The sequence below is a fragment of the Chiroxiphia lanceolata genome, chromosome 1, assembly GCF_009829145.1.
Source record: "Chiroxiphia lanceolata isolate bChiLan1 chromosome 1, bChiLan1.pri, whole genome shotgun sequence".
In the NCBI taxonomy this organism is placed as follows: domain Eukaryota; kingdom Metazoa; phylum Chordata; class Aves; order Passeriformes; family Pipridae; genus Chiroxiphia; species Chiroxiphia lanceolata.
This window is the reverse complement of record NC_045637.1, coordinates 62,399,935-62,417,249: the sequence shown is the minus strand read 5'-3', so window position 1 is coordinate 62,417,249 and position 17,315 is coordinate 62,399,935. Positions and strand designations below refer to the sequence as shown.

At 39.8% G+C, this 17,315-nt stretch overlaps 1 protein-coding gene across 1 annotated transcript; it reads left to right on the top strand.

Annotated features, from left to right (window-relative positions):
• The first annotated feature begins 12,218 nt into the window (after positions 1–12,218).
• On the top strand, positions 12,219–16,263 carry LOC116790856 (interferon alpha-inducible protein 27-like protein 2B). Its single transcript, XM_032696317.1, has 3 exons — positions 12,219–12,480; positions 15,342–15,488; positions 16,085–16,263. The coding sequence occupies exons 1-3, from the start codon at positions 12,333–12,335 to the stop codon at positions 16,111–16,113; spliced, it is 324 nt and encodes a 107-aa protein (XP_032552208.1). The 5' UTR covers positions 12,219–12,332; the 3' UTR covers positions 16,114–16,263.
• The last annotated feature ends 1,052 nt before the right edge of the window (positions 16,264–17,315 follow it).

Below are 17,315 nucleotides of genomic sequence, written 5' to 3'. Positions count from 1 at the left end.
AAACCCACTGTGGAGATCTGACCTTTTGAGTGCAGAGACCCAGTCCAGGTTGTCCTCCATAGGGATAAAAATGCTGACATAAGTTTACCTTCTGCCTATATATTCTTAAAGGGAAGTCAGTTCCCCGAACTTCGAGGTTATGGGGTTGTTAGTGAGACTTCATTTCTAGAGGCTGAAGCAGATATTAATTAGAGTTGAATTTGAAGTGTTCTCTGCAGTGAGCCATTAACATAGTCATCTAACCCTGCAGCTCTAACAAACTTCTATATTTGACAAGGAGAAGAGATTTTTATTATGTACCTGTCTAAAATCAGGAAAAACACACTCTGACTCATACAGGTGAAAAGGTTCTCCAACATATAAATGAAAAAAACTGTCAACTATGGTCATCTCAAAGATGAGGAATAATAGAGGTGGAATTTTTAAAAATTAATTTTAAAAATTAATCCAGAAGGATTAGAAAACATGCATCAATCCAATAGGAACGAAGAAGCATTAACATTCCTTCCTTTAAGGTACAAAGAATCTGGTACCTATGTTTGTAGAAGCTTCCTTGATTTTTATTTGGTTCCAAGAATGAGTATTTTCCCAAAAAGTAAATTAAATCAAAAATCTATAGTTGAGCAAAGGAGAGAGTTTTGTCTACTCCAGATCTTGCAGTTTCCATGAAATGATTCATTATTCTCTCAATCCTTATAAAAGGTCAAGAGAAAGTGAATCCTGAGACCACTGTATACAGAAGAGCAACAAATTTCAAAGAAAGATCCATTTTGAAGCAGATCCATTGATCACAAAGCAGTCACAAAAATATTAAAATAAATATCTAATAAAAAGGATTAGGAAGACATGCAAAGGTCTTTGTGCCTGGGCACTCTTTGCCAGGATCTTCTTCAAACTGAGACTCAGTAGAAACCAAGACTTCCACAGGCAATCCTAACAAAGGTAGGATTTTCATCAAGAAATGTGCTTTTATCTGGCAAAGGTGGCTTCCTCCTTGAAACAGTCTCTTAAAAGGCATTTTTCTCAATCAGACATAAAATAGGTCTTAACCATTGATTAGGGTGGTTACTGATTTCTTAAGGGACTAATTTGGAGTAAAAACATCGATATATATAAGAAATTACACATCATTTTCTTCACAGTAATATGAATCAGAATCTATATACATGTGTGTTCATATATTTGGGTTATTTTAATGAACTGGAGGACAGCACAGCCTCTTCAACCTAAATTCTGAGTAGATAAATATATTCTGATTTAGGAAAATATTTAATAGCAGATCTTCTTATGAAGTCAGCTGATACAGTAATATTCTTCCTATCCTCATCTAGAACCTGATGTATCATCACTCACAGCCACACCTCAAGTCCAGAGCCTCACTGTGGTAAGTAGTGGCTATATTGGCATTGATACCTTGTGCTTGCTATCTCTCATGTTCCCTCCCCACCCCATGCAACACAGGTACTGTTTGCTTTTATCAGGTTTCATTTCCTCAATCTCTCTATCTCTGTATCAAGAGGCACCTTCTTAGTACAAAATACTCAGGAATCTGTTCTCCCCATCTGAGTTTCATCCTAGAATGGCCTGCATGGTCACCATGTGCCAGAAGAAAGGAGCAGAAACTGCTGTCTTTTGTGATTAATGCTTCCTGTAATTGTATGTGGCATTGAGATGCTATTCTCTTATAAGCATGTGAAAGCCCTGCAGAAGAGTGAAAGAAAGATTAAATCTACAATACACTGGGTTCCATGAGACCTCTTCCAACAATGATGGTATAAATGTGGAAAAAAAGAGCCCTGGTTCTCAGTACATAGTCGCTGCAGTATTGCAGCTGCTTAGATGGGAGCTCGTTTGGATAATAAGCAGATGATAAACAGGCAGGAAGATCAACTCCTTTTATAACTTAATTCAAATCTCCTCTCTCTTGCCTGCAGGATTCATCTAGTTTTCAGCTCTCTCTTTAGAACCCTTTTATATCAGATTCTCTCACCCAGGCAAAGAACAAGGTCATTTACAATGGCAACAGAAAATTGACTAGAACAAATAACAAAGGCTGTAGTTTCAGCAAGTTAAAAAAACTTCAAGAGGGCTAAACAGACAAAACTAAGGCAGGATCTGAGTCTGATAGACTCCCACAGTGGGTTTCAAGACAAGCACTTCCTTTTAATCGGGCTCTACATTATTCCTCCACCATAGTGATTCTAGGCTCAAAGTTCACCTTAGAACTATGCTGAAAAATTGATGCACAAAAAGCCAAGCAATTGATTCTTAAAGTGCTTGCAAAATGACAGGCTACACCACACTCACTCCAGGCCTTTACAAGGTGAGCAAAGTAGCTAAGTTTACATTCGAAACTCTCACTTCCCCCGAATATTCAAAGTACACATAATACTGGTATTGGTCTTGATGATCAGGAACAGGAAGGATAAAACCATTTTTTTCCAATTTGCGATGTTGTTTGTATTCCCTCTGTAACAGGGAGTTACTGCTAATTTTTTGCAAAGAATATTTCAACCCCTACAGAGGAAAAGAGCACGAGAAATGGATGGAGGTGGGCCTACAGCCAGAAAGTTATCCATAGACTTTCAGACAACATCTCATTTAAGCTGATGAAACTCACTTTCACATGAGTTGTGACATAACCATGGCAGGAACTGACAAGTGTCAAAATCTTGTGGAACAAATAAGATTTCAAGTCCTATTCCTCTGTACCAAAAAAGAGCCAGCAAATACTACACATTTATTCAGCTTTTTCCCATGACACTAACTCCTCTCAGCTGCTTCATTGGCACTCTGTAAGCATGTCCAATTCTCTCTTTCACTTAGAATAGCTGCTATTTAAACTGAATTTTTCATGGCTTTCCCATGGAGACACCTTCCTAAATATCACTCTGCTGTGGGGAATAAAGAGTTACTCAAGGCTCTGTCATCAGGACTGGGTTTTCTGTGCACATTCTTGAGCCCGAGAAGCAACGTCAATGTTCTCATGCCACTGTCTTAATAGAACAAACCGACAAGTGTGGACCTGGACACAAAAGGAAGATACTGACAAGAAACAGATTTAGGTATCACTAGGTCAAGGTGTCCATGTGCCAATGGGGAAATTTCCAGCTTCTTTCCCCTCACAGTCACATACTAAGCATACTCTGTTGGATACTGTGATCTCTTGCAACTAAACAGGACCTACAGCCTACTTTTTTCCAGAATAGTGTCTACCCGGTGCATAGAGATGAACCACACCACAGGATGACTTCCCAGTAGCCCCTCTCATCATCACATGATGCAGGCACAAAGAGAAGGCAAGTGCAGTAGATGGGCCTATATTGCATAAGGAGAAGAGGTGAGAGGGGTTTGCTCTTGAAATTTTGGCACACCCCCAGCTACTTTACAGTACAGACAGGGCCTGGGACCATAAAAGCCCTGAGATGTGGGCAGCACAGGCTCAGACCGGTCTGCTCACTCATCCAAGTAACAAAACACACAGATGATCTGTCTAGGACAGAATGATCCATCTAGGACAGCTCAACCAACCTTCAGTAAATAGTTTATCCAGTGTTTTATCTGCAGCCACCACAAGCAAGAGAAATCTCTTCATTAGTTATTGTTAGTGCCTCGTGATTTGACATTTAATTTAAGTCTTCCACTGTGTCTTGCCCAGCAGCTTTAGCATTATAAATAGGGAAGCACTTTCTTTCCCATTTAAGAACTAGCCACAAGGATTTAGATCTGCTTGATGAACCTTTCCGTAAGGCTTGCCTTATGTTGTCATAAATGGGTGATGTTCAGAAGCTTACAGACATCTTTTTAATGAGGAAAGCTACCTAATTGCTGCAGCCACTCTTGCTTCAAGGCATTTGTCCATGGGCAGACATGTTTCCTTAAATACTGTAGAGATGAGGAAGCTTTTTCTTTTGTTTACAATTGCAAACTTCTTTACCAACAGCTTTTTTTTTTCCTTTTTTTCCAAAATTTTATTTTCTTTCTGTTACAAAAGCTTCCACAGCACTTGGGATACCAGGCATTTTGATACAAAGAGTAGTCAGGTTGGCCACAGACAACATGCCCTTGGCAAATCCATGCTGAATAGCAATGATTGCTTTCTCACCTTTCACATGTTTAGTTATGGATGATGAGCTCCATGATCTTTACATAGAGGGCTTTCACTGCGTGCTTTTCTCACTGTGCTTCACCCTTACTCTTGCTGCTTCATCCTTTACAATATCTCAGATTCTGCATTACATTTATTTGTAGCAATGACAGTAAGTAAACTCACCAGCTCCAATTAGATGGCATTCACTCTTCAGTGTAAAGGTGTAAGTCACGTAAATGTGTAGCCTGCATTCTCCAACCAGGAAAGATTTGGATTAATGCCAAATCCAAACATCCTTCAGATGCAAAAATTTTCCAAGAAACATTGAAACAGGTTGCTAAGGCCTAGAAGAGTCTAAAAGAAGCCGCCAATCTTACTGCTCTTCTAAGGAAACCTCTCAGTCCTTTTAAGCATGCCTGGAACCTATCCATGCATCTTGCAGAACTGAGAAGTAAATCAGGCCATCTGCTCTTCAGGCCCCATTGCCCATGTAATAGATTGGCCACTTTATCAATAATTGTTTTTCAAAGCACCCCTAAAAGCATTTCCAGCACTTATGCTTTCATAGGTACTCACTTGAATTAGCATTTGAAACCTCTTTGTCTATATTAAATGCTTATACTATGCTTATTAACATAATGCCTGAGTAGCATAATATATGTGGCCTGGCAATAGAAAAATACAAGCAAGGAGAAGTCCATATATTTTAAGTTCTCTGTGCTCAGTTTTCATCTTCTGACAAGATTTGCACTTTCATTTCTGAAAACAGGACTTGGACCCTGCAATGCCGACCAGACTCACATGGTTAGAGTGCAATCCTGGGATGCAGAAGCTGCAGCACGGGAGATGAGGAAGACAGCTGACAACTCACATAGCTGATGCCATCACTGAACTCATGTCTTCTGTCTCAGACTATAGAGTGTAGGCATCACAGCCTCCTTTCCTGCCAGCTGCTCCTGTGTAGAACTGAACCTACCAGGCCTGCCCTAGGAGTGTCTGCTGGATCAGGTTCCCTGGCTGATGGAGCAGCTGCCCTGAGGGATATAAGCCATTCTGAACTGCTCAGCACTTACCCTGGAGCACATACCATGTTTATCCATGTGGCATCCCTGAACTAGAAAAGGTTTCCATACTTATATATACATACTTAATGTTTGTAGATTTTGCATTTTGAAATGGCTTTATTAAGGCAGCAATTGTGATTACATTTGAATAGCACTGGGAACTCGGTATTGTTAACAATAGCACTTTGGCCATTAATTCTAATTCTTTACTTCTTATTTTTGTTTTCACCACATTTCTTCCAGAAAAAGAAATCATTTTATATTCCTCTAAAGGGAGAGGTATAACCTATTAGTGGCCTATATACTTCATCTATTGTCTTCATGAACCTGCTGCCTAGATTCCAGAAAGACTTACAATTTTCCCTCACGTCTATACATCTTGTAAACTGTGTGAACTGATTGACACTCTTTTGTTTCCCACAGTCTAGAATAGTCTGTATTCCTGTATTGTGAGGTTTTGTTAATATAACTGTACATTGGAAGACTGTAACCTCAAGATCAAATGGAACTCTAACTCAGCAGATGACACAGTTTTGTCACTTATGTATGCATTTCATTTTACAGATAATATATAAGGGAACAATTTGTCTTTATCTTTACCTCTATTTTCAGACTCCAAAAATTAAAGACCCTGCTACTGACTTATTTGTCAGCTGAACTAACTTTCCATGTTTTGATAAATAAGACTTTTAAACCTAAGGAAAGGATCCTTCAGTGCAGGCTTGTGTTAAATGTCTTTGGAACAACAAAATCACTTCACTAAGAACACAGGCATAGGCTATTCCGTGACACCTTTCAAGTACCACTGTCTCTACAGCAGAAACTAGCAGCCTTGAGAATAATGCCCAGGCTTCCATTTCAGTCTGTCAGAGGCATGTGGCAGCTCAGGATAGGAAATCAAAGAATCAGTGGGAAGCCAAATGTAATAATGAAGACTTCCATGAAGACAAAGAACAAATGGGAACATGACTCCGTTGAGTGGTACTTCTAGTCCTGGTTCCTATGGTACCACTCTTGAAGGGCTGAGTCCTGATCTGGGTGAATCCTCTGAGCCTAAGCATTCAAGCATTCCCTCTTCTGCAGAATCTATTTTGAGCAGGGTCTCTTTTGGTATGTTTGGAGTATGGAGCAGAGTCCTAGCATAAGCTACAACATCAAGACTGACTGTGCTCACCAATATAATATTAAGGTCAAAAGCAGAGGTGCCAGTGTGGGGTGGGATCCAGCTGGGGAGATTGCTGAGGAGTACAGACTAGAATTTGGATGTGCAAAGTGGACATCTGGTAAGATTTTTGCCACCTAACTCCATTTAAGCTCTAAACTTAATCTTGTCAGTCTACTTATTCAAAGTCTTTGTGTCTCGATTTTTAGCTGGAAAATCCATGGAATTTCAGCTGATATTATGAGTATTCAGTGCATATAGATATTACACATCTATAGTTCTCTTTTTAATAGCACCAAAAATTAAAGCATTCAAAACTGATTTTCTTTCCCCAAAAATCATCAGAGAAACTTTGTTATTTGTTTAATCTGTAATGTCTTGCTTTTGATGTCTTACTTTTGACAGATGAAAATTATGAAAAAAATCCAAATGAGATACACTTAGCCTAACACTGACAAAGGCTGAAAAATTAAACAAATTATATGACTTACCTGTAAATTCCTTTCTGACCTTGGTTATAATATTTCTGGGTTAATTACTTCCCATTCTTATTCTAACTCTAGTAAGTTTCACTAGTAGAAAGACTGGCAAGTTAAAGGAAGTGATTTTTTCCCCTGTTACACACTAATGAGTTCTCATCTTTACCTTTGAAAGACAGATAACGACCCTGCAATAACTAATATATATTATAAAAAGAGCTCTAGAAGTCCTTGAGAAGCATTATTATTTATTTCTGAGGAAAAGTGATTCATTATATGATTAGAGAGAAATTTTTTAGGTATCAGAGAAGTATGCCCACAAGCCTCTGATTTTCTAAGCTATCTATTTTCTAAGCTATCTATTTCTAAGCTATAGGTAGCTTTTTAGCTACCTCTGTCCTAACGGTAAGGTTTTAGCTGTGCTTTTTGGATTTGAAGTAATGAGGAATTTGAAGAAGATGGACAATCTCCTCTGAGGTGCACAGATAAAGGGTGGCAACAGACATAATTTGAAGAATTCTGACTAGACATACATGGTATAAGGGTAGTCAAGTAATGGACCAAGTCTCACAGAGAAGATGTGGAATCTCCATCTGTGGAGATACTTAGAACTCAACCAAATGTGTCTGTGAGCAAGTAACAGGGTAAGTCCTTGGATGGACTGGATGATCTCCAGACCTTCCCTCCAACTCAAATTTTTGTATGATCCTATGATTGTGACTACATAAGACCTCTTTCACATTCACATGAATCATGTGATGCCACTGTGTGAGCTCATATCAGTCCCTTGGTATCATAATATCACTCTTGTGGGGTTCATTTCTGTTCTTATTTTATACTATGTCAACTCTCACAGAGATTGAAAATTTTTAAATCACTACAATGTGTGTGCATGACCATGATCATAAGTTAAATGCTATTTCTTTTACTGTTTTTTGGGGAGACCTTAGCTTTTACATTTTGATAATAAGGTTCCTATTTTTTCACAGCAAATGTGGCTTTATAACTAATGAAAGTGGTGCCACCTGTATTATAGGGAGTTTTGCCATTTTTGGCTTATCTAGGTGGCCTCTTATTCAAGTGGAGTTACTTTGGAAGTGTCTTGGAATATGTATATCAGTTATAGGCGGCTTGTATGCATTTCTTCTTGGGTGAAATGGAAAATTTAATTATACGAAAAAAATGCAAATTGCTGCCAACTGTGTTAACTGTGAGAGAGTTGCATTATCTTCTAACATAAATTGTCAGTGAATTGAAGAAAAGACGTTTTGGAAGCTGATCTGATTACTGTCAGGGAAAGTGCTCAAACTCAATTGTTGGCAAATGTCCAGTACCCATCACTGAACGATCATCACCTCATCATTCAGTCTTCTCAACTGACATGCAAAACAACATCCAAATATTCATTGCACATCTGTGCTGGACAGATTATGCATTAGCAATTCAAATGAATTCAATGTACAGGCAGTTTCTGTAAAGGCGTCTGTTTGGGTGAGATGCCTTGTTGTCTGGGATGGATAATAAGGCAACTCTGTCTAATCTTGGAGAACAATCAACCCATCTTGAGAAGGTGACTGACTACGTATGCTCTTGCCCTGACAGCACTAGAACAATGGCCCCATAATGCACTTGACTCAGCTGGTAATAAAATCTACTTTTGATTAGCAGCCATGGCTTGTGTCAATCACTGCATGATGTACCATTGTCCTCTGGTCCTGAACACAGTTTATTTACAGAGAAACAAAAGCTTTTTGGATATGGCTGCTGCCCAGAGATTGCAAAATAGATTGAGCTGTCAGCCTCACACACTAGATGAAGATTAATGAGTTGTGCAGACAATAAATATGAAGCAATGACCATAAATATGCTAATAGGTATTATCCATATACGCTATAATTGCTACAAAAATTAAAAAATAGTGTAAACGAAATAGGTCAGAGGGTGACAGATAGATAATCTTGGATGCTGAAGATCTTTGCTTCAGTCAGATTCTCTACAGGTTTATTTCCTTCAATTAGACCCTTCAAAAGAGTAATTGTTTAAAAGCTGTTTGAATAATCTCTTTTGAAACAGAGGTTTATGGGAAAATGTTTATGAAAAAGTGACTTCAATGGACATATTATTGGAATGAAAAAGGTGGCTACCAAAAGCAGAGATTAATGTCTGTGATCAGCTGGGCTTCACTATAAGGCAAATATCTCTTAACAGCACGCTAGTGGGAACTGCAAGGAAAACATACTGAAGAGACACAGCAGTTTATATCCACACACGCAAGTAATTAAGGTCATTCCAAGCAAAATATAGAAGAGTTGACTGCACATTTGGTTGCATTGGTTTGCTAAGTGTTTGTAACTTAGAACACTTTTTTTTTTAATTGAAGGTTCCCCATAGCTCAAATTTTTAGAGTATTTCCAATCAAGTCTCTGTTTTTCCAAATCATTTCAAAGAGCACACAGTCTAGATTTTTTCAATCTAAGGATTTCATTTGAACTGTATTAGCTACCTATTTAAGTGCATCAGCACCTAAGGCTACTGAAATTGCAGTGATACTGAAAATAAAGACAGTCCTACTCTTGGTATTCGTAGCTTTAGCTGTCTGTTCTCTCAGGCTTAGAAGTGCCACTGAATGCTTTTCAGGTCAGCTCACAGCACCAATCTACTCTCCTCAGATTTTTACCTTCTGGAATGGGGAAGCTAGCTTACCCAGATACTCTCCCATGTTTAATTTACTGTTATAATGTCAGGCTTGGTGAAACACAGTAGTTGTTTACTCTTTCCTTCCATACTTTAGAAGTTGCATCAGTTTGGCTCTTAAATTACCACTGCTTGGATTTTTGGCAAACAGTCCACAAGCCTTACTGCTTCTGTACCAGTCTCTTTGCGAACACAGCGGAACATCAACTATGCTCGCCTAACATCTGGGAAGTTGCCCTTTCTAATTAAAAATGTCAGTATAACAACGAAAAAAAAAAGAAAAAAAAGAAAAAGAAAAAAGATAGGGGATCATTTAGACAAATATTTCACATAAAGCTGGCAGGTGAAAGGAGAAGCACGTCTTTCTGAATTGGTAGAGAGAGAGGACTCCTGGAAGCTTCAGGCTCAAGGACAGTGTTCTTATTCCCTGTCCCACTTCAGCATTGACAGTGGGTCTTTTTAAATTGGAGGCTGTGATGTTTATGAGACATGTTGACAGGGCACAGCAAGATACTGTCCCACCAAGGGAGGTGAGCCCAGCCGATTCAGATGATAAGCGGGTTGAACTAAGAGTCCAAATCATCAGACAAGTTTGTAGAGACAGGTGTAAGGTCAAGCCAGAAACATGAATCAAAAAATTGTGTTCAGGTCTGGTGATAGTAGCCATGGTCAGTAGTGACTGCTGGGCAAGTCCATCCTTGCTAACCAGGCACGTCCAAGGTCAAGCCATGAAGGCAGGCTGTAGCTCAGCCTGGATCAATGAAGTATGGCTGTGATGGAGCTGCAGACAAGTGCACTGACAGCATTGTTCAGGCAGGGACTGAAGACCCAGGGGAGGCTGACCACAGCTGTTAAGACCTAGTGGCAGACTCAACCCTGACACAGGTACAAGAGATTGACACTGTTTTCATTCATTTTCGTACAAGAGATTGTCCTAAGTCTTCATAATAAGCTGAAAACAAGTAAAAAGCAAACACCTTCCAGGTCAGAATTTCTTCACAATTTATATCTGCTGTGCCACTACAGTAAGAGCATGGAGGTAAGCAGAACTCAGCTTAGCACTTAGCACTGTATCATCTGTGCCTACTCACACGTGCCTCATCCAACTCACTGGAACCACATGGGAGATTTAAGAGCCACCTTCTTCTTGACCAGTACCTTCCTTCTCCTTATTACACTGAATTTCTTCATCTTGTTTTCATGAGACTACTAGTAATTTCTTCTTTCCCTGCTTATTTACTGATGTCTCCAACAATCTGAATTGCCTCGAGGCACTTTGCTTGCAATAAAATTTGCAAGTTTTAATTATTTTTATTTAAACAACTTTGTGTGTATCCATTATGAATTGTGGTTTTGGATTGAGTTAAATGTTGTCTGCAGCTTGTGCAGCTTTCATTTCCCATGGATTTGCCAGACTTTACTATCACTTCCTAATGAGCTTTTTCGAAAATTAAATAAATCATAACAACAAGGCACCAAAATATTTTACCAGTTTTAAAGGAAGGATCTGTAGCAATATGTGGCATTTTTGGTTTTATTTTGACTTTGAAGAAGGCCTGTAGCATTCACTGGCCTATTCTTACATGGAATTTTACCTGCATTTAAGCCTCAACTTCAGCTATTTTATAGCATTAAGTAATTAAAAATTATAAATGAGGGACTTGAGAAATTATTGGGTTAGAGATGCATAATTACAGAAGACCTCATGCAAGCAGATTAGAAAACAAACAAACAAAAACCCCATTAAAATTGAAGGAAACTAACATTCATGAATTAAAGAAAAATTGAATGAAAGAAAAGCGTTAAAAGAGCACTGCTGCTCAGGGGTATGTGGGTCAGATATCCTATTGCTCAAATAAATAGCACAGAGAAGAAGAGAGGAAAGGACTTTGTATACTTTGTTCTATAACCCACCACGTACAAGATATAGATACTATACTATCATGAAACGCTATAGTTTTATTCTGTATATTTCCACTTAGAGAACCATTCCTGTGGTAGTGTGACCTAATCAGATATTCCTCTTTACCTAAAGGAGGAGGTCTATGGATTTTTAATGAGCCTTATTTAAACTACTGGCTAAAAAAAGCTGCGATAAAGGAGTGTGTGCCATTTGCAAAGGCCTGTTCATTAAAGATGGAGGCTCTGCTTTAACAGGATTTGTATGGGGAAGAACAAAACATCTGTGTCAATCTGCTCATATGACACAAGGTCCCCTCACAGTTCCTTCCACATTGCAATTAATTCCAATCACCCATTGTTAGCTGGGTTCTGGTTTCCAGCTCTCTGTAAACCAGTAGTTTTTAGGGGTAGCTGTACCACAGCTGAACTCTGGGTGCCATAACCAACTCGAGCTGCAGTTTCTGCATGCTGCCACTTTGCTGCCTTTTTGTCTCTTAACTTTACTCAGAGTTGTATGAATTCTTAAAACAAGGGGCTATCTTCCACATGTGCAATTCTGTGCAATAGGGTGCAATGCAAAAGGGTGAAGAAACAAAGTTTTCAGCCACATCAGTTGCTCAACAATGATTCATGCACTACTAGTTTCCTTTAGTATCATTTCCTCAGAGAAAATTAGTTGGTTTGCCTAAATTTCAACCTGGCAACAGCAATAAAAAGGTCTATTCATAAAGTTCAGTTTCGTTTCTCGGCTGAGTTTCAGTTTCGTTTCTCGGCTGAGTTTCAATTTCGTTTCTCGGCTCAGTTTCAGTTTCTATTCTTCCTGATCACTGCAGCAGTTTCATTTCTTCACTGTTAGCTGGATAGTGTATAAAAAGACTGGCTTTGCAGTGAGCACTGAGCTTTGCAGTGCTTCACTGGACTTTCACCACCAGACAGCAAAAATGTCTGACAAGAATGTCCACAACGCTGGTTTCACTCCTTCTGGGATCTCACAAGGATCGCTTGCTTCATCAATGATGTCCCGTGAAGCGAAAGCATCTGGGGGAGGTGTGCGTTCTGGAGGCCCCACTTCTACTCTCCAGGAAATGGGTATGAGAAATTCAGTGTGTGTGTGTGTATGTGTGTGTGTGTGGTTTTGTGGTTCAGAGCGTAGGATCAAACAATTTTTTTTCTCCTTGAAAATAAGCTTGCCAAATAATCTCTTCTCTCCTACATTCCTGCATTGCACTGGAGATATAAGATTCCTATATTTAACTGTGTGTTGTGAGTGTGATGTTATTGTGTTTTCTGTATACGCACATATGCATGAATGAACGCATACACATGTTGTATTCATGAGGTTTTGGACAGTGTTTATTTGAAGTTTGTGTTCTCTCTTCATTCTACCAGGAATCATCAATAATATGGAGAGTCATGGTAGCAATAAGCAACGACACACTTATGCAAGAACATGATCTGTGTACCTATATTTCATATAAATTATCAGATTTTCCTTGCTCTTTAATCCTACACATCCATACAGGGAGAACTTGTAAAACCTTATGCAAATGCTATAGCAGAGGGAAATTAGCTGCAGTCAAAGAGTTGAATTCATGAAGGGAGTGTATATGCATCCTTGACAGCACGTATCTAAGTACTAAAATAAGTCATAGCTGCCTTTCACATGAACTAACGCTGCAGGTGTTTGCTGTTCTGTTGCTGGTACAGAGCAGTCCCTGACCAGATGACTCTTAGCAGCTTGGCACTTGTTTAACCCCATATCCAGTGGGATTCATGCACAAGGTGTTCTCCCTGCTAGACCTGTCTTTGTGAGCTGATTCAGCAGGCATCCTCAAAACGGGCATGACTCCACAGAGAAGAATGTCCCATGCAATTTTGCTTTACCTAGCAGCACAGTAATTAACTCTCTGATCTTGGATGAAGGCTTCAAAACTCTTTCTGCCTTAGGAGTCTTGGACCCACATGTCCCATGTGTCAGAAGTATGCCACCTAGCAGACATTATAAATGGGATTCTCTGCCATATTTGGTCAACCATTGGTACTTTCCATAATAAGCAGGTAGAAATCTCCTGAAGGATGGAGTTAAACATGACTGCTCCTGCCATAAAATTGGTGGTTGGCCAAATGAGCTGGTCAGGGTCCAGATTTGGGGCATCTTTTAATGGTAAAAAATGTGATACACTTGATTGAGGGGAAATAAGTCGGGGGGGTTTTTGTTTGTTTTTTGTTTTTTTTCTTTAAGATATGATTTACACTGCTACCAATATTATTCATAGCATGGGGCCTCCTAGACAGTGAGGGAATAAGTGATATAAGGGTCACTTAGAGACATACTGCGCATCACTCCCGCTGGGCGGGGGGCTGGCTCCCTGGCTGGAATTTCTTCTGTGCAACAATCTTCTTTGTCTTAAATATGTTATCACAGAGGCGTTACTATTACTCCTAATTGGCTCGACCTTGGCCAGCAGCAGGAAGTCTGTCCTGGAGTCAGCTGACATTGGCTCCATGGAACAGGGGAAGCTTCTAGCAGCTTCCTACAGAAGCCACCCCTGTAGCCCCCGCACTACCAAAACCCAGCCACAGAAACTCACTACAGCAGGAGAGCTGCTCTCAGGCACCATGCTTCCTTAGCAGCAGAAATCCTGGTATGGGGAGATAGTTACTCGCTCTAGTCCAGTTACTCTAGTCATATGCTGGAGTCAGCTGCACAAGCTTGCCTTCTGTTACAGATAAGGGTGGTACACCAGTTCTCAGCACACTCATAACCAGTAGCAAACACTTCAGTGGTCATGCCTTATAGAGAATGTGAAGTTGTTGTTTCTAAACTAAAAGACTGAAGACTTGATAAGAGAGAAAGCAGAGTAAACATTTAACCATGCCTAGTTTTTTTCTTACAATGTCTGTATTAACCACGGACTTTTATGAAAAACACCATTTTGGTGAAGAGAAATCTGCATGACTCAATGAAACCTTAACTATGCCAACAGGAGATACTCCAAAAGAGCTTTTATCCATGTGGAAAATGCTAGCTCTGTAACATTGCCAAGACAGGTGTGAGCTTTGGCTCCCTGCAGCAGGAGAGCTTGCCACACATTCTTTGCCTGATTGAGAGCTAAAAGGGCCTGATTTCATTTCCGCAGGTGCTCACTGAAATCTCTCCAAACACATCTTCTTAACCTTTTCATTTAGACTGTAACCCTTCCTCCCCCCAGAACAAACATGCTCAAAGGAGCGGCTGATTCTTCAGCAGGGCATGAGTATTGTTCAGTATCACTTTACAGAAGATGTTATAACAAGCTCATCACCAAAATATTTGAGCATCCTCCAGGAATGCTTTAAGCATTATCACTAACATTTGTCATCACTAATACTTTACACCTTTCCCTGGAGAAGAAGAGTTTGCAATGGAATATTTTGCTTGGGGCTTATTTATACTGAGATGAAAAATATGCATATAAATTGGCCACTGGCTACTACAGCTTGTGGTGTTTGAATTTTACAGGTATCTATTACAGGTTTATGCTAGTGAAAGTGAAGTGAAAGGAATGTCTGTCACCTGCAAAAGTAAGTGGTGAGGTCTGCAACAATCCTTAGTTTCTGTAGGAGTTTGTTCCACAGTCCTCAGGCAGTTCCTCAGAAAAGTGCGGTTTCAGCAGAGGCAAACTGTTCTAAAACTGTTTTGGAGATCCAGGTTTATCAGAAACAATCTGTACAAGAGTTGTGGATTTTCTTTGTGTTCTGGGAGCATCCACAGAAGCACTGAGAATGTCCTTTGCCAAGGTGGCAGCTAAAATGCAGTATACTGACAGAACAAGTCAAGTAACGAGCAGTCACCTTGTCTTTCGATATGTTTGGTAGACTTAAATTTTTCTAAAATATAGTACTTTATAATTATTCTGTAAGGTTCCTTCCTTTTTTTGTCAGTAGCATCTCCTTTGTAACTGTTTTAGGTGCCAGAGGTACAACCCATTCATCAGGTTTTACCAGCAGTGGGATCTCTAGTGGATCCCTGGCCTCCAACAAGATGTCCCAGGAGGCCAGATCTCATGGAGGTGGAATTCCCAGAGGCGGTACAACTTCCACTGTCCTGTCCATCTGTAAGTGAGAGTCTTCCCGAGAAAGATGAATTAACAAATGACTTCTGAGAAGTCAGTAGTACTTCCGCTGAAGTGTACATTTACTAGATGAAGGGATGTAAATAAGAGAAGTGGCTGCTTTGCAGCTGAAGCAGCATTTCTCCTGTTTGTTGCTTTAAAGTTGGTGGGAAGATGAAACTGAGGAATTAATGGAAATAACTATGCCACAAAGTTGCAAAGGTATGAGTGGACAGCAGAGACAGAAATCTGAAACACCCAGTGACAGAAAAAAAGCCCAAAAGTCTCCTCATCACCCTGCCAGGTTAATGCAACCCATACCTAGATCAAACAAACCAAGGTATGAGGTATCCTAGTCTATATGTGAATGCATCAGTAAAGAAGCCAATTGTGGTAGTAGGAATATATAGGGCTACAAAGAGAATTGGAGACAGGATTGAAGTTCTTAATTTCAAAAAAGTGTCTTTCTAAGCATAACACAGACCCTTGATTTCTGAACAGGGAACATTTTTAACCAATGCTTATATAGTCTGAATGTTTCCCTGTATTGCAACGTTGCTCTAAATTGTTCTCACATGTTTCTCTGTATTTGTCCTCAGCGATGGGTGGAAAAGGAGGAAGACACTGAATTGAAGAAAAACATCAATCCAGAAACAAGTTCCCCAAGCTGTTCATTCTTTGCCAACAGCTTTGACAACTTCTCCTCTTCTTTTCTCTCCTCATGACATAAAAGGCAAAGCCTCTTCCATGTGCACAAATAAAGTTTATGTTAAAGTGATGGATTCTTGCATTAAATTAGTGGGGACAGACATGAGGGGCAGTTCCTTTCTTGATTAAGCATCCTCTGAAGCACAGGCACATACAAAGACAAGCCAATGGAAGCTAAGGTACATTGGACTGCAAGGCTGTCTTAGGAAAATCCTGTGTTTAGCAACACTAGAGTCTCCCAATACAAGTAGCTTGCTTTGTTTATTTTACAAAAAGTCATCACAGTGCAAAAGTCACCTTGTTGTGAGAAAGAAGTATAGAAACACTTGTAAGGGACATCCAGCAGTTCCATTTAGATCTACTTCTAACAAGCTATCAAATTCTGCTTAATAAAAAATACACATAAGCAAATGAGAACAGGTCCCAAGAAATTTCTTAACTCAGAGATGCGGTTCATATTTGTATCCTGCTAGTGTTTCTAAGGTCCCTTTCACAACAATTTCAAGTGTTTGTTTGTTTGCTGAGAGGTCTCACCTTCGTCCCAGTCAGACTGAAACTACTCCTATAAACTTCCAATACCTGATAACAGATAGGGAAGAGACCTCCTTTTCTCTGTCACTGTTGGGGCTTTTTCCTGTTCCCCACGCCTGGCTCCTTTCTTTCATATGTACTTGTACAATGATGTTTCCCCAAATACAAATAACATTGTCTGTTACCTACACAAATTCCCATATACCTACACAAATTCCCATATACATACTACCCCACACTTCCATATTCCTTCTGTCTTTCTGGTTCCTCACCCTCCCTGCCATATAACCTCCCTCTGTATTTCTAAGAAAACCACAAAGTGCAGTTTCTCCTTCCTTTCCCCCATCCCAAGATGGAGGAAAAGAATCTCACACCTTTAGGCCAGAAGTCGAGAGGCTTGACTTGATTTGTGGTGCTGCAGTCAGTGATTTTCTCCAGCGACTTCTGTCACCCTCCTTGAGCACTCCCATCTCAGCTGCATCTCTCCACAGCTGGGAAATGTGTTTGTACCCATGCACCTTATGCTCTCGGATACGGTCTTTTCCCTGCTGCCTAGGCATCTTCCTGAATGGACATGCAGAGTCAGTGCTT